General features: G+C 35.2%; 1 protein-coding gene across 1 annotated transcript in view; it reads left to right on the plus strand.

The window, feature by feature from the left end:
• Positions 1-25004, plus strand: part of LOC149529584 (uncharacterized) — a 66992-nt gene extending 41988 nt beyond the window's left edge. The window contains exon 3 of the mRNA XM_089810189.1: positions 24449-25004. Coding sequence (XP_089666315.1) covers positions 24449-24673 — 225 coding nt within the window. The 3' untranslated portion in view covers positions 24674-25004. The remainder of the gene's footprint in view (positions 1-24448) is intronic.
• Positions 25005-26104: the final 1100 nt, after the last annotated feature.

Genomic DNA, 26104 nt, shown 5'->3' on the forward strand with positions numbered 1-26104 from the left:
TTAGGTTGTCGAACCCATGCGAGAGTGAATATATATAGAGAAGATGAAATTGTTAGGAATGAGGAACATGCACAGTGCTATGTCAACCTTGAAGAAGGAGACCACTTGAGGGCACTGACATGCATTCATGAATTTCATCTAATCTGTATTGATAAATGGATTGTACATATTATCATGGGATTGTATTAAAGCACCCAGATGAACATTTAGTTGTTACTTGAAAGGGATGCCAAAAGATTGAGTCTTATATTTAAAGAGTCCGTAGAGGTCATAGTAGAGTTTGGCAGAATTTGGCTATCATGAATTTTGCTCTCGATATACCCCAAATTAGCATCATGAAGCTGCCTGTGAGAGTTTTTGGTCAATAGCCCAAAGACTAGCTTAATTTGGTCTGCTTTGACTATTTTGTAGATATAAAGATTGAGATCAACAAGTATGTTTTTAAAAAAAGAGAAAGTTGCCTTCAAAAGATTCAAAGAAAATTACTATGACTGCGAGGATCCAGAGGCTCCTTAAGGTACGCACATATTTCCTCTGATGTACCATTCAATTCTACTGATTCAGCTGATCCTTTAGAACTAATTGATGTGCTTGGAGATTTTAGTGTAGGTCAAAGAATACCTTTTTGGTAGAAAGTGTTCTAAGCTAGGATTGTCATTGCACCAAAATATAAACCTTTTAATGCTCGAAACCTATAGACTTATAGTCTCCATAGGAGACGGTTAAGTAATGTCACGAACTCTACAAGAGACATTGGCCCATTGCCAAAAATCCCCCTCCTAGTGTCACTCATGGTGGCCTATGTGGATTCAAACCTGTGACCAAGCTCTGATACCACTTAGAAGTTAGGGTTGCTGTCGCACCAAAAGATTGACCTTTCAATGCCCTTTACAACCAATATACATATAGAATCCATAGGTGGTGGTTAAGCCATGTTGCAAACACGCAAGGGACACTAGCTCACTGCCAATAAAAAGCATTGCAGAAGGTGAATACATTGCAGCATGTGTAGTTGCTCAAAAAGAAGTGTGGCTTCAATAGCTCCTTGCAGGATTGTTTGGTCAAATTGGAGCCAATTGCGATAGTCTCAACATCAGTGATCCTTGCTACTTGTTAAGCCAATTGTGATAGTCTTAGTATCAGTGATCCTTGCTAATTGCTAAAATGTATATTTCTTTAAGATAGACATATGAGGTGAAAGCCCTTTAAGAAATGTTGCTCTTTCCACTCATGCGAGGTGCCATGGTGGACGTCATGTTGAGACTCCATGGCGACATCATATTGAGTGAATCTGTGATGGGCACTTCTGCACATGGTTCTTTCCACTCATGGGAGTAGCCATGCTAGATGTTGTGTTGAGCAACCGCTTTATGTTGGGTGACTCCCTGATGTGTAATGTCCCCATTTTTGGCAGGTTCCTGCCGTTGGCCAGGTCAGTTCACCATCGCGACCTTTGTGAATTGACAGTGGGATTTGAGGGTCTCATTTGTGTGGGTATAGGCTTTCTAGCAGCATATGGTGTGTTTGGCTTCGTTTGAGGGACTTACTATTTATAATAAGTCAATCTGTTGGTCTCGATGAGCTCAATTGAGTTAGAGGAGTTGGAGGATGCTCTCATTTTTTATTTTGGGCTTCCAGTTTGAGCTCCAAGAATCTTGGAGGGAGCATTTATTTATAGTAAGTCACCCATCAGGTTCATTCATCATCTTTCATCATCAGGATCACTTTGGTGTTGTTAGATTTCGATTCTGATGCTTCTTCAGTTGTTTTGCAAGATGGGTGAATTATTATTATTCATCTAAATATGCCGAGGTTGCTATTTTTCACCTCAGTATCATAGCTCATTGGAACCGGGACGAAAAGTTTTAAATCATGGGAACAAGAAACAGTGGCCTTACGTGTTAGAATATTCAGCTATGGTGGAAAAGGTCATTTTCGGAGCCAAAAGCAATTAATAAATTAGATTACAATGGCACTTTATAATATTTTAATGTTGTTTGTGGGAAGCTTCTTAAGTGAAGTTCGTTTGGAGATTATAAGTATGAGCCCATTCGATGAGTAAGGCATCTGACTGATTATTTGCTTTTGTTGCCTACAAAGAGTTTCTGAGTTTACAGATTTCTTTTCCCTTACTGAAGTATAAGGGTTTGGAATTAAGAAGTGCCTAGTAATTAACAGCTGAGGTATTCTGAATTAGTTCTGAGAATTGTTTGAGTAAAATTATAGTATTTCCCGACTGTTATTACTGTACTTGGGAATTGCATTGTGGCTGGAGAACTTGTGATTTAGAACACCATTATTGTCTACTTTTTGGCATGGTTATAAGAGGAATGTACTGTGGCCATCGTCCCTGTATTTGGCAGTGATGTCAGACTTTTTGGAAGGCTGCAATCAACTATTGGAGGGCCGCGACCAGGTTTTAGAGCACTTGCGATTGTTCTGAGAGGCAGTTGGGTATCATTGGACACTGCTGTCCTTTTCCTGAGACAACATTAGGCATCAATACAGGCCTGGAACCAACAATTAGAGACCTACAATCATTAATTAGTTGCCTGCAAACTCAATCTGGGGACTGTGTTTCATGTGAGGAGTTCATATTTACTGTTGCAATCAGCGTTGAAGAATGTTGGAGTAATCACAGTTTCTGCACTATGTAAAGTGTCCATTAAGTTTATATAAATAACGTTGTAATTGCATTTTGATTTCAGAACTGGTTGATTAGTGAATTGTTAAAATTTAGCATTGTCTTTTCTTTACCATTATTTATATTCAAAAATTCAAAATAAGGAATGTCCCATTAACACTATAGCTCAAAGGGAGTTGGCATAGAGTGGGAATGTTTGCCAAGTGTTTGACAAATTGCCAAACTATTAATTCAGTCAAAGAAATTGGTGTTATAAAGTTATAGCCGGCAAAGGGTTTTTACGTGATGAGTACTTGTGCACATGCTTTTTTCGATGCCATGGTGGACATCATGTTGAGTGTCTCCATGACGTTATCATGTTGAGAGATTTCATGATAAACTCTTTTTCACAAGTGGGTGAAGCCATTGTGGGTGTCATGTTGAGAGACTCCATGACATAGATATTTGGAAAGATACCTCCCTAGGTAAGAGGGAGTGTTGGTGTTATAGAGGCTGGAGTTATCTTTCCCTCTTCATTTCAAATTACATAAATAAGATCAAAGGACCGACTCAAGTAGAGTGACAGATCATATTCTATTGAAGCCAAATCAACACAAAGTCGACAAACTTCGTAACTTCAAAGAGCTTAACTCTTCATTGGCTGCCCCTTCATTATTAAGACAATGAATGGACAAGACAAGTTTATCTACTTCAGGAGGAATTCACATACAAAAAATAGTTTGCTATTTTGTGCTTCAAGAAGATCAATATTATTGTCTGTGTATTCATATCTAGATTAGTGAATTTTTTAAAATCAATATTCTTCTCTTTCATTAAACATAAGTGAATCTTTGTGACTTCTCTTTTCTCCCTCAAGTTGGAGGGTTTTCCTAGGATAATAGGTTGTGTCCACTGTTGTATCTGTTATTTTTGCTTTGTCTCATTTATGGCCATAAAAAATCTAACATTTCCCATGACTTCTTGTGTATCAAGTGCATATGGATTTGAGATGCGAAATTTGAAACTAAAATATTTATCCACAAGATTCAAAACTCTTGCACTCTTGCACAAAAAGCTTTCTAATCAATATTCACAAAATATGTCAAAACACTAGCCATCATCGAATAGTATAACATAAAATCCTTACAACTTGCTCAAAACCCTAGCCATTGTTAAATAGTTTAGGGAAAAAAACCATACTCACAACGTGCTGAGAACCCTAGTCATTGTTGAATAGTAAAGCAAAAAAAAGATACAAGGTGTAGGCTTCATAAAATCCCTCAAAATAATATCTAGTTGTCTGCAGAAAAAATTAGTTCAGCAATTGCAATTTTTAGGATATATTTGGCATGATTTCAAGTTGCATCTGGTGCAACTTGTCGAACCAAGTCAATGATATAAAATAGTTACATTTTTTACGTAGTTGTGTTTTGTTGATAAAAGTGGCACAAATTTTCACTAGTGACAATAGGCATGATTCCTGGAACAAAAATTAGATGAAAATTCCAATGCAATTCATTAAAAAAACAAGGTTGTGATTTCTGAAAATAAATCAACACATGATTGTCTTTGACTTGTGATGTGTAATTCCCCACTAAGGGATCTTCAAGGATAAGCTTAGACAAACATAAGATATCATGGACTATCATTTTTTTGAAATAATTATACTAAAAGATATGCAAGCTACACAAATCTAGAGCTCAAACTTCAAGATTAGGTCAAATTGTCGCATGCAATTTGCACAAACAAAAGACTTAACATGTAAACAAAGAAGGGAATGGACTTCAAACACAAGAGACATATTACATGAGGTGATTGGCTTCCTTGAGGTTTCAACACTCAACTCAAATATTAGACCATTCTCTATGTCCTAGGTGTCATAGATGGGCTTGGGAAAGCACTAGCTTACACAAATACCATCAACATGACTCAAACTCACTTTAAACCTAACCAATATCCCTCTAAGGGTTGTTAGCCACTCCAAGCTCCAATCGTTAGAGATTGTAGCTGTGATAAAGATCTTTATCTCTGGGCATTAATACTATTATGGTCACCTTCAGTTGAAAAGGACATGTATGATAAGTTGTAATATTAAATATTAAGACATATGTCATACAACATGCGTTTTTGTACATATTTCAATACATTTGAAGTTGATTATGGGTTGTGATGTGAATATCAGGATTTAACTGTGTGATTTTTGAGTCAAACTCGATGACCCATGTTTCATGAGTAGTGATTCAACATGAATCCATCTCTCATGAGAATAAATGGAACACTTAGCACTCATTGGATCTAGGTGATGCTCACAGGGGTGAAGCACCGGGACTTCCCAGGAGGTCACCCATCCCAGTACTACTCCAGCCTGAGCGCGCTTAACTACGGAGTTTCCTCCACAGTTAAACCCAAAGCTTGCAACCCCATTTGCAAAACCTTCACCAAGTGTTGTGCCTTATGAACCATTCATTAGAAAGCCCCTTAAGCTCATCAATTGATAAGTAGGAGATGATTTCCACAGTAGTCAAATTGTGATGTGAATATCAGGATTTAACTATGTGATTTTTGAGTCAAACTCGATGACCCATGTTTTGGTGAAGGTTTTGCAAATGGGGTTGCAAGCTTTGGGTTTAACTGTGAAGGAAACTCCGTAGTTAAGCGCGCTCATGCTGGAGTAGTACTGGGATGGGTGACCTCCCGAGAAGTCCCGGTGCTTCACCCCTGTGAGCATCACCTAGATCCAATGAGTGCTAAGTGTTCCATTTATTCTCATCAGAGATGGATTCATGTTGAATCACTACTCATGAAACATGGGTCATCGAGTTTGACTCAAAAATCACACAGTTAAATCCTGATATTCACATCACAATTTGACTAGCTGTGGAAATCATCTCCTACTTATCAATTGATTATGGGTTATTTTACTATATTTTTAAGTTTTGGTTGCTAAAGCTTTTGAGTTGGATCCTTAATGTTTTTGGCTTTCAAATTGTGTCAGATTTGTTATTCAAGGTTTTTACCCTTAATTTCATGCTCTTCTTGAGAAGCAACTTAAGAAGAGCATATAGTGCAAATGGTTATGAGATTATTTGTCTAGCATTGTGATTGTCTATTTCAGCCTCTTGGCTGTACTACTTCATGATATTGTTTCTTTGGCTCTTATCATTCCTATTCTCCTTATTGGCATTGCTTTTGTTTTTGTCTATGCTCGTGATGTCGACCATTCTCATTAATTTAAAGTTTATTCTTATTTATTTTGTTCCACCTCGTGAGTCCGTTCGTATTTCTTCTAATGGAAGAGTCTTGCTTACTTCTTGCTTCGCTTCTTTTCTTTCAAAAAATTGCTTCATATCCTTCGAACAGAATCAAGATGGTTGGAAGAAATATCCTACGCCATGGAAGCATTGGGCTTGAAACTCAAGATTGACAATATTCTTGTGAACTGTTGTGGGTGTTTGGCTCTTAAAATTCTCTGTCATTTCATAAAATTTGTGTATTGTTTGTGGAGACCTATCATGGAGATAGAATATTGAAGCAAAATTGTAGATTGAAACATGTAGTAGACCATATCCTTCGTATCTGTGACCAAGCTATTCTATGGGTAGAGGGAAAATAGAGGACCACAATTTTGAAATTTTGGGAATCAGGGAGTAGGGCTGGTGTGCTGGGTATCAGCAGAAAAGGGAAAATGCGATGATTGAAACAATCGATTCTTGTTCCTCTATCTAGCAATGACAAGAGAGTCTGGGAAGTAGTATGTTGTCAAACACATAATTGCAACAATGAGGAATGAGGAATCTCTAGATGTAGTCAAGAAGGAGGTGACAGTTCTGAAGGCCCTTTGTGGTCATCCCGACGTAGTATGCCTCCACGTGCAAACGATCTATGATTTGGGTAGAACAAAGAAGTGCTTTCTCGTGATGGATTTTTGCAACAATGCTTTAAACAATGTGCTCGAAAATAGGGGCTCTAAGTTTCTAAGACGAAAAAAAGATCTTCCCTATCTTCTGTGATGTTTGAAATGCCATTTGTGCCATGCATTTGCTGTCACCTCTAATTGCACACAGGTCCACGTTGGCTATAGGTGATGTTATCTTCAACACCATTATGTAGAATTTTCTTCAGCAAAGGAGGTATCATGTGTATTCACCCAAGTTGAGATTCAAACGATGAGATGCAACAAGAGCCAACAATCAGTTTGTATTATTTGGACAACATTCACTGTGATGATGAAGTGCATTGTACTGTTAATCTTGGCAACAGTTTTAGTATTCCTGGGCATTGAACAATGTTATATTAGGCTTGGACGAATATCAACAAAATCTCTAATGTGGAATCTACATTTTAACTACCTTATTACATCTGTAGGCAAATCGGAAAGGATTAAACTAGCACAAATCCTATTGGTCAAATTTGAAGGCAGATCAAGAGAAATTAAGAAGAGGTCGCTTAAATGAGTAGTTGTAGAGTTGGGAACTACACTTAGTTGTGTGTTTCAAATATAAAGAGATAAGTATTATATTGAGAAGAAAGTTTTTTTTTGGGGCACTAATTTCTATACACCTCTTTACGATAGATTGATTTTATCTCTCTTGGTTGCAGAAGAGGATGCAACAAGATAAGGATTACATATTCAGAGGGAGATGTTGAGATGAGGAAGTTGCTTACTGAATTGAATTAATGATACATTTTTTGCATATGAGATTCAAAGGGAGATGTTCAGCTTTAGAGGGAGTTGTTCTTTGTTGAGAGGGAGTATTTATTGTATTCCTTCGTTTTTTATACATGCTTTTAATGCTTGTGGTATTGTAGAATTTGACTCTTGTTGGAAACAAGTCTTAATTGTAATTTTTATGTTGATTATGAGTTTTTATTCATGTGAAACTAATGATAGTTATAAGGCCAACCTGATAACTCTTTCACCTATGAGTGATTCATAGTGAGCATCATGTAGAGACAGTCCATGATGTCATCACATTGAGAGATTCTATGATGGGAGTTGAAAATCATGTTGAGAGATTCCATGACTGTATCACTTTAAGAGAATCCGTGATAAAATGCTGGTTGTAAACTTCACTAACTTGTCATTGTGAGATATTCCATGATAGCATCACGTTGAGTGAGGCTATGATGAAAGGTGATTGTGATTTTTTATAAGTTTGTCATGTTAAGAGATTCCATGACAACATCACGTTGAGTGAGTAGTTGAATGTGATTTTTGCAAGCTTTTTATGTTGAGTGATTTCTTAATTATTAGTTATGAATATATTTTTCCATCTATCATGTTGAGTGATTCCATGGTTATGAGTAATTGTTATAGGTCTATCATGTTGAGTGATTCTAAATTTTGTTCTTAGTGTCATGTTGAGAGATTCCATGACAACGTCACATTGAAAGAGTCTATAATGAAAGCTGGTTGTGCTTCTTGCAGGTTTTTTATGTCGAGTGATTCCATGAATTTTATAGGATCTATGTGATTAGATTTTATCATTGACATTTAGGTTGCAACCAAGTGCAATTATTCAGCTAAAGATCTGTCTCTCCTTAAGAGGGAGTGATGGAAATTGTAGCTGTGATACAAATCTTTGTCTTTGGGTGTTAATACCGTTATGGTCACCTTCGGCTGAAAATGACATTTATGATAAATTGTAATATAAAATATCAAGACATGTGTCATACAACATGCATTGAGGCATGGAAATATGAAGAGTTTTATTTGAAAATAAGGACTCATATTTTGGGAAACTTAAGAGAGTTTCGGTTGTAATGTGAAGAGTCTCTCTATGTGTTATATATATCGCACCAAGCAACATTTATGATCAATAAAGTGATATTTTTGTTTTGTGGCTGGGTTATGCCTTTCATCTAGAAGGGTTTTCCCAAGGTAATTTTGTGTATCTTTTGTTTCTGTTTTGTCTTTTCCTTATTGCTGTTTATTTAATATCTGGAGACAAATATTTAACACCAACTAGCATCTTTGTTGGGGTCAAATTAAGCTCCCAGGACCTCAAAAACCATGTTGAACTCAGCATGAAGAGTTAGGAGCCAACAATAGACCTAGGTGCCTTGACATGACATATACGTGCCACTAGGACTATTGCACAACATCCCCTAGTCCTCTAGACGTATTGACATCTTGGATGGGTGCTATTGGCCAAATTTAAATGCAAGTGTCCATTGGTGACAAGTGTCTATGTTGTCCTTCAAACACGATTTTGAGCAAACCCATTGAATTGTAGGACCCTTTGAAGATCCCAAACACATTGGTGAAGACTAAATACATTGGTGACACCTGAAACAAGGGGAAACAAAAGGTTTGGGGACAAAGTGCACTAAAGCATCTCGGGACACTAGGCACCACCTACAAGCAAGGGGAGGTTTGTGGACTCTAAACATATCTAATCCACCCTAAACTTCCCAAATTCATTTCTACTACACTTAGGCAAGTCCTAGTGACCTTAATACCATGTTGGGATGCTTTTCAAGGCTTTAGGGATTGCTTGAAACCTAAGTTTCCGGATTCGTGCAGATCCCTCCCTTTGAATGCGTATGCATCTGGGCACAAATGCGAAGATGGGATGCACCTGGATGTGCAGAAGGAACATATTCACTCCCTATATTAAGAGAATGCATGAAAGGGTGGATGTCATTTCTGAGATTGGCAATCCCTAGTTGTGTCTTGTGTGCTTAGAGTGGTGGTGGTATGAGTGCATGATTCTTCTTGATGCAAAGCATCATACAAAATCCACTCATCCTTCTAGGATCATGCTGATCCAATGAACCATTTGATCAATTTCACATTTCTAGAGGCTTTATCAACAACTTTAACTCCTCTTTCCATCAAACCATCACGTGCCATCATTGGATCTATCTAGGATCCATTCATACTCTTTCGTCAAGATATCGACTTCCTTACCATACATCAATGCAAAACAAAACATTTAATCATACTAGCATTATAGATCAGTTAGCATCAATACATTCAAGGTCCTACCCACAATTCTGATTCCTTATCTGAAGATTCCCAAGCTTGTCAATAAGTCCTTGCCTTCATACTTTTAGCATTCCATGCTTTACCTGCATACAAGCTTTAACCCAATCCTGGTCTATACATCTCCAAACAACATTTAGCAATGCACAGTTCTTGTCCCTCTCTTATCCAAGATTTCCACACCTTGTATTATCTGCATTCAAACATTAGTACTGTTCAATCTATGACAGAATAATACCCATCAAGTAAAATCATTCAACATTAGATCACTGCTTTTCCAAAATCATATCACTTTCCATTATCCACCTTGACTCTATTGCATTTACTTGCTAAGTCCTCTCAATCAATACTTAATGCTCCAAGTATCAGGTCAACATCAAACAATCAGGAATGTCCTCCATTATTGTGACTGTCATTAACATGACAGTCACAATACACATGCAACTTGTCAACACTTGAAACTTCAAGCTACCTTTACAAAGTTGACAATGAACCAATAAAACACTTAACACATCCCCTATACCCTTAAGGGTTGGTTCATTTTTGTTAATGTTTGGTAGCTTCAGTCGGATAACTCTATGGTTATTCATATAATTATATATGAGATATATTATTATGTGAGATATAAGCTTATTATATATATATATATATATAACATAATTAAGTTTGTATTATTAATTATCTGTTTATTGAATGGACATGTCTATTCATTCACTCATGCTTAATATAAATGAGAGGATGTTGCATATGGAAAGCATATACCTTATAGGCAATGCAATTACATTTGCAAGCGATCCTCATTCCTCAACATGGTATCAGAGCTTTACTTGCAGATGTAAATAAATTTAAAACAGAAAAGACCAATCTAAGTGAAAGTTGCTTACTTTCACTTCAATGGCAGAAATGATGTTCATCGAATGAATTAAAGATATTAAGATTTAAAGAGGAATGTAGTCAGCAACAAATATATAATTAAATAAAATATATGGAATCTAAATATATGTGCGAATATGATGACATGATATAAAGATGTTAACTCACATATCCTGGACGTCTGTATCTTCAACAATTGTTGTAGGACTATTGGTGGCAATGTATAATAAAATTCACTGTAGTCAAGTATTTACATGCCGTCAATCATGGAATTTCATTGGCACTCACAGAAAGAGCAATCCAGTTGACCCTTTGATCTTCTTGTGAAGGGGAAGCAAATGATTGTTCAATCCGGTCGGTTTCAGTTTGAAGTTGAGCACATTGATATTTGCCCAAGTCCTTCATTTTGTTTCATTATCTGCCTTTGGTTCATTCACGCGAGAAGCACAATGTGACAGGAAGGCATTTGGTCCAGTCGCCAATTGAAATCGAGGGCTTAATACTTTTTAATAAAGTGTTGTCAAGCTGTGATTCCAAATGAACAACAACTACAGGTCACGTGGAAGGGTTAGAAGAAATGGAAAATAGCATGATAAAGGAGCATGGATGTGAATAGGATGTTAATGTAGTAAAGGTATTTATATGTTTTATTTGTTGAGGTAAGTATTAATTGTTTATTTCTCATGAATAGAAGTGAAGTTAAATTGAGAATTTGATCATCTTAGATTATTTTGAAGCATTAATAAAGGTGGTAATATTATGTTGAAAGTATAGAAATAGAGAAAGGGAAATTCATGAATGCATACAGTTGGACCATTTGTTTAAGTGCCAATATTAAAATCAAACATTACAATGAGTGCCCTACTTGTTGATATGGTATATCATGGGAAATACATATGTAAGGCATGTTCGGTAAATGAATCAAACACACGAAAACACTTTATATTAAAGGTGGTAATGAAGGGATTCAACTATCAAATAAAGATAAGTATTGAGGTCAGTTTTATTATTAATGATCATTTTATAAATATTATCTTCTAAAGTTTAGATAAAATTATATGGGTATATAATTTGATAATATATGTGGTAATGAATTATGTGTAATTGCATTAAATTCATTCATTCAAAATGATGTTTAATATATGTTAAAGAGATTTAATATTGGAGTATGCAAGGAAAATATTGAGTATTACTATTATATTAGTATCTCTCTTAATTATACGTACTAGAAGAGCTATTTGTCTTGATCTTTTCCTCCGAGAATGTTGTTGCAGGAAAAGGGAGATTGAGATTTAGAGGGAAAATAACATTTCATTTGAGGAAATCTTGAAAGAGAGGGAGAAGACTGAGGATGCTATTTGGTTAACCTTCAGTGAACCCGATCTTATTGATTGAGATGGAGTAAACCATGTTGAGCTGGTTTCTCTAATGTTCAATAAGTTGTCACAGTCATGAGGACTGTGACTATGTATGGGCCTATCCCCTGTGTGCATCATGAGGAAGGACGACTTCCAAATTATAATCACTTGTATTTGGAGAAGTTGTTGTAAGTTGACAATCTTACAATCAACTTGTAATATGAGATCTAATAAATTGAGTAAATGGTGAATGTCTTGTATCTCAACATTCTGGGAGGCCATTACTCTTAGAGTACTTGGTGAATATCATTGATATTCTGGGAGACCAATACTCTTGATATCAAATGTGGTATCTAAAACGTTTTGAGTAAGTGGTGAATATCATTGATATTCTGGGAGGCCAATACTCTTGATATCAAGTGTGATATCTAAACGTTTTGAGTAAGTGATGAATATCATTAATATTCTGGGAGTCCAATACTCTTGATATCAAATGTGATATCTAAACCTTGTTTTGAGTACTTGATGAATATTGGATGTCAATATTTTGGGAGATCAAGACTCTTGATATCTAATGTGATATCTTACCCTAGTTTGAGTAATTGATGAATATCATATGTTGATATTTTGGAGATCAATACTCTTGATATCGTATGCGATATTGAATTGTAGAAAACCTCTGAGATATCCTTAAATTCCTAATATTACCAATGGTGTAATATTTGTCTTGTGTTTATCCTCCCTTGCGAAGAGGGAGTGTTAATGTTTGGTAGCTTCAGTCAGATAACTCTATGGTTATTCATATAATTATATATGAGATATATTATTATGTGAGATATAAGCTTATTATTTATATATATATAACATAATTAAGTTTGTATTATTAATTATCTGTTTATTGAATAGACATGTCTATTCATTCACTCATGCTTAATATAAATGAGAAGATGTTGCATATGGAAAGCATATACCTCATAGGCAATGCAATTACATTTGTAAGCGATCCTCATTCCTCAACAATTTTGAAGACAATTTCATTTGATACCAAAAGCTATTAAACCTAACAATGTCTTTGTATTCTGCCCTCTAGGTCATCAGATTATTCCCACATGTCATAATCTTTCAACCCCAAACCAATTGCATTTCAAAGTGCATTGAGTCTACCTTAGAATCCTAGAATGTCACAATTTTTCGACGTTTCCAATCCAAGTCAGTATTAAAATCACCTTATAAACCCAAAGATAATCCAAATAATTCATTCCATGACCTTTGACCTCCAATAGCCTTATGGCCTTGAAAAGTTTATTACAAAGTTTGGAGGAGGCTACAAGAGGTCGAAGGTGATGGAATGAGTTATTTGAATCATATTTGGGTTTATAAGGCAATTTTGAGTCATGATGAACAATAATGTAAAGGCTATGTAACCATCTGTAAAAGTTATCATAGTTGTCCATTTAGGTCCGAAATAATGTGGTCAAAGCAAGTCAAGTGACCCAAGGAAGGGTGCATATGTAATAAAAAGTCATTACAGTCCATCTTAGAATGTTGGGAAGGTTCCTGCAAAGTTTGAAGGCCATTCATGGCAAAAATGTAAAATTGCATATAAAGTTGCAAAAAGTGCAACATGGCAAAGTTGCAAAGGGTAGTTGGTCAATGTAGGAGTTGGTTAGCCAATGGGAAACTGTCAAAATTATCATAAAAAGGTTGTAAATGGTCGAATGCCATAGATGGTTGTCAAGTTGGATGTGCGAGGACAAGCAAATCAGAAACACCTCTGACTGTCAACCAATTTTCTGCAAGAAACCATATAGAGTCATGTTGGATTTTGCACAAAATCCATTTTCAAGTTTGGATGGCAAGGAATGGAGGAGGGACTTTATATTAAATCAACATGATGTATTCATATAATGTTTCAATGAACTTTTTTTCCAACACCCCGAGACAACAACTTAACTAGAAATCACAATGTCATGGTCTCTATCACGACAAGTATCATGATCTCTAGTACTTCGGGACAACAACTTAATGAAATCAGATCATGATACTTTCGTTATCATGACTTCCAACACTCTGGGACAACAACTTAATGAAGTCTGTCATGATAACAGGTCTACCATTTATAAGATCATCACCTTACAATGGTTACCTTCTGTTTATATATGTCAATGAAAGATCGTCACCTTTCGTTACATATCATATGAAAAATAGTAGCCACCATGAACCAAGTTAGAGTGTGGTACAAAGGCTTTCACCTCAATTTTCTCTCACAGAGAAGAATACATTACAATGAATTTCACTTAGAACTTCTCTCTCACAAAGAAGATATCATTCACAAAGGATTGCACCTCAAAAATTCTCCCTCTGAACAATGGTCCTGGGAAGTCAGGTCCTATAGTTACTCCCTTTGAGACTCTCTTCACCCAAGAATGCATGTTGGACTCCTCTTGAATCAAATATCGATCTTTCGACTTTCTGGTGATAAGTCATTACTTCCTCATGATGTACACAGGAGTAAGCCCATCAAAATCATGCAGTCACACATGTATTTCTAGACTTCTGCTTAATATAGAAGAATACTCATTGTCTCAATCATCAAAGATATTTTCTTCAAAAGTCTTATTTTGTCCAGCCTGATCATTAGACTTACTTTACCCAGCTTGATCATTAGATGACTAATAAATTCTAAATCACAACTTCTCCGAAGCTATTGCCAAAATATTGAGTTTGCATAATATTTGGTAGCATGTGTAAAGTACCAACCTTCTTTTCTTGCAAGAACATCCTTAGACATAAAGGAAAAAATAATCAAGGCAAATAACTCTTATAGTATGTATAAATAGCAAAGAAATGAGTAGATAAATGTAAAAGATAAGAATACTTATATGCACATGAGGGTCCATAGACATTTTAGAGCACAACATCTCCTTTCTAAGTGGGAGTGAAATATTTGTTATTATTCCCTCCACAATGTAAATTTCCACTTATTCCATTTCTTTAGAATTTCTATTCACTTACTTATCTTCCCTTTACTTCCATTTGATGGTATTCCATAGGGACTCGTAAATTCATCTGATATTTATTTTTACTTAACATTATTGTGACTGTCCAACTCTAGTACTGATGTCTACTTGCCAAAGAGTAAGGTGATGAGTGGGTTGATTTGTGTCTATTCAGGTTGATGCTAACCACATGAGTCATTTCTGATTTGCTGCACATATTTCTCAAATAAGGTGAATCCAACATGTTACCCACTGTGCAATATGTCATCCAATGATGGATATCATGAAAGTTACATAACTGGTTCAGAAATTAGTTGCAGCCATATTTGCTCACTGACATACTCTTCACCGAAGTCTTCAAATATTCAAATGGGTTGCACATTCTTTAAGCTCATTACATATGAAGGTTCTGTAATTTCAAGGTCATAGAAGTATGAGTTGATGGCCATCTTCACAGATGTGGTTGGAATAGGCCTGAAAACATGCCGAGACACTAAGATTGAGATTTCCTGGTCTCCATTTGTTCTAAACTTTGAAGATAGATTTACACTAAAGTTAGACGACACGGTCGCTTTCTCAAGTTGCTCCACCATTACCAATTTCAGCAATAAGCTTTCCTCATGGTCATAAGTTTTGTAGCTGAGATTACTTCAGTCAGACTTGAAGTTCCAAAGATTGAATTTCTTACCAAGAGGTCAAATGAGATTCATTTTGTGTCCTCCAGCCCTCCACAAGTATTTTCATAATCAGCTCAAGTAATTGCAAGAGTATTTTATCTCCTTTAATGTGCAGACGCCACAGGAAAACATGAGTTTAAATCTGTCTTCATGGAAATATTAGGCCACAGGTACAAGTTCTAATGCAAGAATGGATCCACTGGCAACTCTTTGTCAATGGAAATCATCTTCACACAGAAACTGTATTTGGTGGATTGGGTAATAAGTTCATGTATAAGTTCACAGAGGGAATAAGTTCATGTATTATCAAGAAAGCACCCCCATCATGTAATGATCCCATTCAGGAATCACTTAATTTCTCTTCATTCTGAACCCAAATTTGTCGCCATCTTCTCTCTATCAATATGCTTGGATGAAATTGTTTCATATATTGTTAAATTTGTATTGAATATGACAGATGTATGACTACATGTATGACATTTTTCCAAGTAATTGATACCATGCCCACGAGAAATTCTTTTCTCTCTCTTTATTCTCTGTAGTTTTTTTTCTATTCCCTGATAATGTAGACTGTATGTTAATGATCTTTGATTCAATGGGTATAGTTCTTGACATAATTTCCTTGGGGACTATTATGTTTATGCAATTCCCTTAGTTGATTGCTTCAGTGTTTAATTATCCTTCTTGTGTACGACTGCTTCTTGTCTGAAAACTTTAATAAAAAAAAAGTGTAGATAACGATCACAATACAAACTGTTATCACTGTCAATGTCCATATGATATTTGTACTGAATATTGCAACCAATTGGATTCTCTCTCTCTACACTGTGACTATTCTCCTGCGTAGATGATTTTCATCCTCCCAAAATGAACTTCTGTGATTTCATTTCTTAATGCGGTGAGGGTGTAGTATCATGTCCTTTCTCTAGTCGCAGGTGCTCTGCCGTATACTGCAAGTAGCCTAGGGTGCCCAAAGTGAATTATTAAAGAAATCCTAGGGAGCTGAACAGTTTTATATATTTCACCAAGCATATGTCTATAGCCAGGCAGTGGTCATATTATTGATGACCATATTTCTATTCATTGCCAATGTATCTGTTCAGTCATGGCTCAACTAATATCGAGGTTGATAATAAGTTATTTTTCATGATAATTAATCGCGCGATGACTTTATATATTATCAACCCCCCGTAAGTTTATTTAGTTTAATTTTTCCTTTATATGGGTGAGCAACCACTGAATGAGTGTGTCAAACTCTTGTCAGATTTTATCGCTGGTGTATCTGGCATTTTGTTGATTATTCCCAGTTTATATGTGTATGTCACTTCTAAACATTTAAAGAGCTCATGTTTAAGATATGCCCATTTTCTTTGTTGCCAACTGCGTTCTCTTGTACGGTTTGATTAGATTGTGGATATGACTGATTCTATTCCCTGATGTGTTGGCAGCATCTGCTATCTATATAGCCAATTTATTTAATATCAATGATTTGGGGGACTGGACTTTTCTCCTAACTCTATGCTTTTCCCTTCAACTTCCTTATTCAACCATATCTGCCGTTGGCTTATGCAAGTATTTTTAATACCATGGATATTGTAATTTCTATGCATCTCCCTGTAATTTGCAGATATTATAATCTCTTCATATAGTTTGCTCACTGTGTATCTCTTTCCCATTGTCGTATCTGACTGCCTCTCTTCCTTTGCTGCTGACAGGACTGTCTATTCAGCATTGCCAACTATTATCTTCCCCTTATATAGTGCGAATGGTCTGCTTCCAAATATTAATCTCTATCTCCCTCAATCAGGGCCGTGCATAGTTACTGCCAGAATATCCTCCCAACATCTTATGATTGCTACCGCAATGTCTTTAATACCAATCACTTCTGTTTGAATATGGCGAAAAATGTCGACTGTGTATTCTGGGTGATGATTCGATGCCCCTTGTGATTTCTCTCACGCTATATAACCTATGAGAAGTCACATATCCAATTGTATTGCATTCCATTGATTCACAGTTCATTCTGAATCGATGTCTTCTCTCCTTTGTTATTCATTTTTTTTAGAGCATCCGATGAGCCTCCCTTCTCCGTTAACGAATAGTTATTGACATGATATTGATGTTCAAATTTGTCTTTCGTAGAGATTATTGATCTGGAGCTCTACTATGCATCAATATTTGCAAGTTTAATACTATTTGCAATCTGGCTCTTATACCATGTTGAATTATCAGGATCACTGCAAATGTACTAACATTGCCATTGTTATAGGTGTGTTCCAAATGCAGATTTGGATCTCATATAAATATGAGAGGAGACATGTCTCATGAAGAGACACGTCTCTATTGTTTAATCATCATTAATTAATAATAGATTAGCAAAAATAATAATACGTATAACTATATATATATATATATATATAATTATATACAGTAATATATATTATTTAACATGGAAAATTATATATAGGAAATGATGATTTACCAAAAACAATGATGTATCTCAGATCGAATCAATCTGACTGAAGCTACAACCTTAACAACACAAATGGGTAATAGGGTATGCCAATCATTATCAGATTGGTAACCGGGCTGTAAATACATAACACAAGGCAATTGTCCTAATTAGGAATGATGGGTATGATTGGTAACAAAATGGCCAATGTGCCATCTCCTATTAACCATTATCAGGGAAGGGTAAGCTCATACCTATGGAACCAAGTGGAGTCGGTGCTTAGTACCTTCATCATTCAACAAATGTTATAGGTACCTATGCATGTACATCATAGACGAAGTGCATATTTATCAATTTCCCGACCAGGGTCAATATAGTAAACATAGACAATGCACCATAATATAAACACATTAATTTGGGGTTAATTCTAGACATCAATTTTTGTAAAAAGTTTGCCTTATCCTACGGAAGGTAGCACATTTGCACTTTAAAGAAAAGAGGGAGAAATTGTTGGTTTTCATAGAGCAACAGCAGCAAATGTTTTCAGAGTACAGAGCATTCTCTGAAAGCTCAGTCAGCAAAGTCAGTACGTATCCTTTGGTACAGTTATTTGTCATCACTGGAAAATTTTATGAGAATGAATATATAACCATTTAGTTTGTGTAGATGGCCCTGTATTGAGTCGGTATGGAGATAATCATGAAAACAGCACATGGGGATATTAGTGATCTTGTATCAGTATATAAACATGGAGATCTGAGTAGTAAATGAACAAAAATAATAATATCATTTAGTGTCATGCCCGATGCATTTGGGGCCTTGTCTACAAATGTATGCTAGAAAATCTTCAGCGATATATAATAGAAGAATTTATAAACCTTGAAGATGGTATTATGCGATGGTGACACATGCAAATGGTCGCTGTGTATATTCTTGAAATTACATATTTGTGAATAGCACTTTCCAGAGTTTTAGAACCTGTTTAATCATAATAGTACACAGATGGAAGCAATTGTTTTCCATTATATCTATCGGGCTCCACAATAACGTGATCTATATACCTGGACCGGGGCTCTATCGGGCTGCACAAGTTATTACCAAGCTATGCTGGTGAAGTATATTGGAACAGCGATAACAAGCTCTATAAAAATTGATGTCGATGGTGTGTTTCTGGGAATGATATATTTGAGTCAAAGGTTTCCGAGTCTTATTTGCCATCTGTCATTTATACAGAAACTTGAAGGTTGGTTTAAGAACAGTTGTTAGTTGATAACCGATTATAATATTGCTGTCATCACAAAATCTTCTAATCCATTTTGCCATTGATGAATAAAGGAGTATCCATGCTGGGAGAAATTTAGTGGTAGTTTGAAAGTAAACATAACTTCTTAATTACCTACAATAAGCTGACCCTTTAATGAACATTATAAATGGACCTTCATTCATTTGATAATGGACAGATAGGATTTCTGAATAGAAATATATTGTGTAAATCTGATAAAAGAGTTATACGTGATGAAGCGTATCGTTAAGTCCAATTCCAATTCCAATTCCAATTTCAAATTAAGATGCATGTGCATCATTAAAAGTTTATATCTGAAATAGAGTGGGAGAATCAGTGAGCAAGTTTGTGTGAGAAAGGCTTATCTATCAGAAAAGTGGAACAGTAAAGTTGTGGCATTCTGAAGATTGAAGATCAGACATAACAGCATCTAAAGATTGACATGTTTCTAAGAAAGAGGTCTGAAGATCAGGTATAACAGTTCTAACAGTGTTTTCTGATTTTGGAATTGTTTTATCTTGTTGGATCTGTTCTAAGAGAGTAATTGAGCCTATATCAGATCTTAAGGATTTGTCAAGTATATTTGCAGACTTATTCTCTCAGTTTGTATCCAAGATCACAAAGGAATTGTTGCAGTCTATTCAAGGTTAATTGATTGACTATTCATTTTGTAATGAGAAATGTCAGGAGTTGTAATCAGTTGTAAATTGGGGATTGTAATATTCTTAAGGTTGGGGCTTTGAGAATCTGTGATTTGGTGCTCTTTTGTTGATTGTGTTCTTGGATATGTTAGTGCCCACAGATTTTGGTTTGTCTCAGATTGTGCAGGCAGAAAGATAAGTTCATGCGTTGGGTTGGTGCCCTAAATGGCATTGTAAAATTTGTAATTGTGAGGCTGGACTAGGACAGTGAATCCTAGCAGCATTATTCACTGTGGTTTTCCCCATTCTAGGTTTCCACATCATTTTCTTAAATTATATGCTTCAGTTTGGTACTTTCATATCTATATGCAGTTAGTATTAATTGATTAAAGAACTGAATTGGATAAGAGTTCAAGTTTTATTTCCTTCTAATTCACCCAACCTCCTAATAGTAAATCTGTGTTCTACAATTTATTCGTGCATGTTAGCAATTCAACACAACTTCAAAGATATGATTTTCTTTCTTCCTCTTTCTTTTGATCTTTATTGAAAATTAGCTATTATAAAGTATTCCCAACTTCATATTTTATCAGATCCATGATCGAAGAAACCAAAATTTAGGATTCACAACATTACCGTTTGCTTCATCATAAGTATCCTACCCTTATGTGCAGATTTTAGAATACCATTGTATAAGTCCCTTTATGAGAACAACAGAGAATGAACAACTTGGTGCATTTGCATCTACATTGTGAGCATGTCAAAACACTCACCAACAATTCTTTGGATTAATTAATAGTTTTCTGCCTTCCAAAGTTTCTAGGATGGGGATGATAGCGGACTTGTTTTTGGGATGGGTTTTTACAGCATTTTTAGGAGGCAATGGATTGCATCTATTATTGAAAAAGGATTTTTCTAGAATATAAGAAAATTTCAAATTATCACATGATAGTTTTGTAATGGTAATTGTATATCAATAGTGAAAACAAAGTTTACAATATATAGTCAATTACAATACAATATATTTAAAGGAAATAAACGTAGATAGAAGTTGGAAATATAAACTACCTATACTAACTAAGATGATCATCAAAGAAACATTACGTTATTATAATATCCCCCCTTAATGTTCATTGTTTTAGCCTAAGTCATAGGGTTCGCCCAATTTTCGGCTTCAGGTTCGAAATTCGGCGAACCTCAAAAAATAAAAAAAAAATCGTTAAATTTGTCCAGAAATTTGTATCGCAATATTTCCCTTGTCATTTTGCATTAGGGTCAAAGTATCTAATTCGTGTCTAACGGTCGAAGCATTTCTGATGGTCAAAACAAACACTAGAAGTCATCTTTGGTGGTTGCGATCTCTGAAGTCGCCATTCATCTCTGAAAGTTGTGTTGTCTAAAGTTGGCATTCATCTCTAGTGGTTGCATTGTTTGAATTTGTCGTTCGTCTTTGCCCAAGGATCTCCCACAGCATCTCCGCCATTTTTAACTTGCCCAGTTATCGATATTCAAATGTAATATAGTTATAAAGTTTTTATTTTATTTTTTAGGTTTCAAGTTTATTCTTATTCAAAGTTTCTTGTAATATATGTTTTTTAAATTAATTTTTATGAAAGTGTTTATTAAATTTGATGCAAGCAAAAGATGTATATTTATTTATTTATTAGTAATATATTAATGTTTTGTTTGTTTAGTTATGATTATTAATTTTTTTTATTACATCATTTTAAATTAATTTTAAATTATATAATTTTAATAGTTTTATTTTATGCAAACATTTAAAAACAAATAACATACAATTGTTTTTTTTGAAAATTATATAAGGTGATTTTAATGTCAATTTTTTTTCCAATTCTTTTGCCTTGTCGAACCTTATCCAAACTTCATAGCTGTTGAACTCGAACTTGAACTCGAACCTTGTGACTTAGGTTCTAGCTACCCTACAAAGACAATCTGCAGGTCTTTTGGTCACAGATGCCTAGAAGGCTGCCCCTTCTCTTCAGAGCGCTTTGCAACATGGCCCTGCTGCTGAGATCCTCCCTGATTTTGCAAAACTTCTGAAAATGAGCAAGATAACCAAAATACTTCCAACATGATGTTTGAAAACAAATTTGTCCCTCCATGCAGCCAAAGATACTGAGAAGAACTTCTCAAATTGAAACCATGATTTTGAAGAGAAAATTGCGAAACCAAATCCTACATTAATTGAGAAAAACAAATACGAATTTGTTCAAAAAATCCACAAAAGCTTTTGCTGCTGAGCACTATGACCCAAAAGAGAATGCAAATAACCACTATTTTTGAGGAAAAAATCAACAAACCCTTAAATGGTTTATTTTGGAAAAAATGAAAAAAACACTTCTACTGGCACGACCATTCATGCTGATTTTTTTGAAAAAAAAAACTGAAATTAGAAATGATTTTTGAGAAAAAAATATTAAATCCAGACTCGATTTTTAAGGAGAAAAATGAATAAAATAGACACGATTCCAATCAAAACCCAGAAAGTAATTGTTTAGGAAAATATTATAAAACCTAACAGTAATTTTTTAGATTTTTTGGATTTTTTTCCAGAAATCTAGATACAACACATTTTTTTTGGGAAAATGTAAAAAACCTGTAAAATAGCACAATATGTTGGAAAATCATGCAATACCCTTACCATAATTTATAATACCTTTATGAGCATGGGTAATTGAATATGAATATGATGCCCTCTCCCTCCCTTTTTGGATTTTTTTTTCTAAAAATCTAGATACAACACATTTTTTTGGGAAAATGTGAAAAACCTTTAAAAAAGCACAATATGTTGGAAAATCACGCAAAACCCTTACCATAATTTATAACTCCTTTATGAGCATGGGTAATTGAATATGAATACGATGCCCTCTCCCTCCCCCCACGCACACAGATAAACATATATGTGTGTGTGTTTGTGTTAATACAAACATGCTAGGTTGGTGTGTATATTCAAACGAGGGATTTATTGTTGAATTTTGCTTGAAGCATTGAAGATTGCATGTTCTACTGTCATGCTTATTGGCAAAGATAAATAATTAAGTAAAAAGATAATTGGCTATGTATAATATGGAATTGTTCTTTAAGTTGTTCATGCAGGGCATGGATACATTTTTGCATCATGAGAGTGATATCTCCCACTGATGTTCACTTAATTTATATTGAACACTATAATGATTGTGGCATGCCAACTTTCTTTTTAGCGGTCTACGTTTTTGCATCATGAAAGTGATATTTCCTACCGACGATCACTTAATTTATATTGAACACTATAAGGATTGTGGCATGCCAAAATTTATATTGAACACTATAAGGATTGCGGCATGCCAACTTTCTTTTTGGTAGTACCTCTATACTAAATATGTTACCCACTCTATGCACCAAGATAATCCCTGATTGTGACTTCAACTATGAAGATGCAAAGATATGGAATGGGGTTTTATGTATTTTGTAGATTTTATGATCATGATAAATAATTATTCTACTACTTGCTCAGACTTATAGTTTGGTGGTAGTTTGCAGGAAACTTAACCAGTGAGGTTGAGTGAAAACACACATCATGTGGTCTGGGGGATGGGGTCAAGGGGCATTAACTGTCATGGGGTTTAAGGGTAGTTCCTTGTTGTGTTCCTTGTTGCAATACAGGGCGAGGTCAAGGGGTAGTATTGTTGCCACCAAACCCAAATGAATATCTTCAAAATCACACAACCTTCATGGCATACACCATTTTCAGATCTCTGATGGGTATGTTATAAACCAAGCATGTAACTAAAATGTGCTTGGGTAGGTTGGGGGTGGCTGAAGTACCCAAATATCCCAAAAAAAACATTTGTGCGAATTGGGGACATTTCCATCTTTTATTTTGTTTTCCAAAGTAGGGAATGGGGTGTGGATATTTCCTACCCATCCCTACATCCGTAAATGTGCTGTATGCAAGATGGGATCATATTTGGTAGGGGATGAGTTCGCAGGGAGTATAGCTTGTTTTGTTTATGTGTACAGCATGTCTAAGGTCATTATAGTTATAATGTCTTTGCACATTATTTATGTCTGTCATATTGCATGTTGGTTGGCTTGGAGAAGAACTCTCTTGCATGGTAGATTGATCCCATTTTGGTTTACTTATTATGGTCAGGATAGTTTATCTCTTGGGAGGATTTTAAGGTATATAGGCTGTTATTTTTTTCTATTAAATGTATTCAAGCTGTTGGGACAGAGATCTATTCTTTTACAATGCATAAGTTTACAAATACAATTGTTTTTTGAGAAATAGTTTGGGGTTCTTGCATTTTAAACTGAATTGATTGTATGGATGAGCATAGTAGGACAGTCTAGTTTAATTGCACAAGTATAGTTTACAAGGAAATGACAGGTACAAATAAACTGAATGAGCTGATACAATGTTGATAGAAAAAAAGCAATTTTCGCATTCATAATCTGAAAAATCTTTTATGATATGATAATGTGTCAGTTTGTGCTGAAAATGCTCAGGTACCTGATTGCTGTCTGATCAAGTGTGAATATCTTTGTTTTGTAGGTTTTTAAAGCTCTGGATGAAGTGAAGGTATCTTCTTCACCTAGTATGGAGGATATCAAAGCAGTTAACAAACTGATATCAGAAGCACAGTCAACTATTGACAAAGCTGTAAAAGGTGGTACCCTGCACAAAAATACAGCAGCTCGCAGAAAGTCTCGGCTTGTCAGAACAAGGAAAGCAGTAGAAATATATCTTGGCTTTAAAAAATCAGCAACAGATGAATAAGAAATTTTGATCTTGGCACAGAATGTGAACAAACACTTGTATGACAATGGTTTTATGTTCATACTTGGTTTTACCTGTAAGTACTGTCACCATTATATGGTACCACCCATTGTTTCCTACTCATGCTCTTATGGTATACTGGCCATGGTCTGTTTTACATGTATTTTGCTGTCATGTGGCTCACTTCTTATACATCCCTCTCCCTCACTTTCTTTTTAGGACATTTAGATGGTTGATTATCTAATCTGATTGTTATTTTGCATATTCTTGAGATGTTACTGGTATGATGAATGGTTTTGTATATTAATGGAACATTTATTGACATTCTGAATGTTTTTGTATCATCGTATGGGATGGTTGCAGACTGTCGTGCCGCCCCATATTTTCCTACATGTGCTGGTATAATATAATAACAATAATACCCTTGCTTATGTTTACAGGTCTTCTGGTATCATTCTACTCACTCTTATCATAAGTCTCTTTTTCACTTTCTTTTCAACAGCATTTTAGATGGTTGACCATATTACATGTCGATATTTTGATATGTAATCAGGTTTTGGATATTTTGGCATACTCTAATATTTTATTTGACATTTTTGGATGTTATTGCATTATCTATAGAATGCTTATCAATATTGTGTAAGATTGGTGCTTGCAAATGAGCAATTTTATATACTAAAGATTTATTAGAATCTTAGATGATTACTCGGCGTCATCGTACATATTATGTTTATGGATGGATTTTGCTATATTGACATTATAATTACAGTAGAGGATGTGGATTTCACTTGGTAGTATATGGAGGATGTCTATTGATTCTAGGGCTAAGAACAAGATCACAAACAGATTTAGGCTCCCAAATCCCAAGATAGAGGATCTCTTAGACATCCTAGGTGGAGAAATGTATATTTCCAAGATAGACCTTAAGAGTGGAGACCACCGAATATAGATCAAACAAGGAGATGAGTGGAAGGCAACATTCAAAATTAGTAAAGGACTTTATGAATGAGTTTTAATGCCTTTTGTTCTCTCCAACACATATGGTACTTTCACAGGGCCCATGAATGAACTCTTGGAGCCTTTTATTGGTAAGTTTGTAGTGGCTTATCTTGATGACATTTTAGTTTTAGTTCTGAAAAAAGTGCTAGCTTACGAAGAAAGTTTCTATGTTTTTTTTTGTAGTCACCAAATGGATCCTAGCAAGGTTGAAGCCATCTTGAGTTGACCTATACCAAAATCAGATGCAGAGTTAAGTAGTTTCCATGGATTGATGAGTTTCCATAGGAAAATATTAAGAGTTTTAGTTGTGCGTGTATCCATCATAGACACCAAAGAGCGATAAGAAAAGAAAATTTGTTGAGACAAAGGAAGCTGAAAGAAGTTTTCAGAATTTGAAGAAAAGAGTTGTAGTAATAAGGTATTTGCCTTCCT

Source organism: Cupressus sempervirens, chromosome 11 (genome assembly GCF_028749045.1).
Source record: "Cupressus sempervirens isolate cs-2001-9-10 chromosome 11, ASM2874904v1, whole genome shotgun sequence".
Lineage (NCBI taxonomy): Eukaryota > Viridiplantae > Streptophyta > Pinopsida > Cupressales > Cupressaceae > Cupressus > Cupressus sempervirens.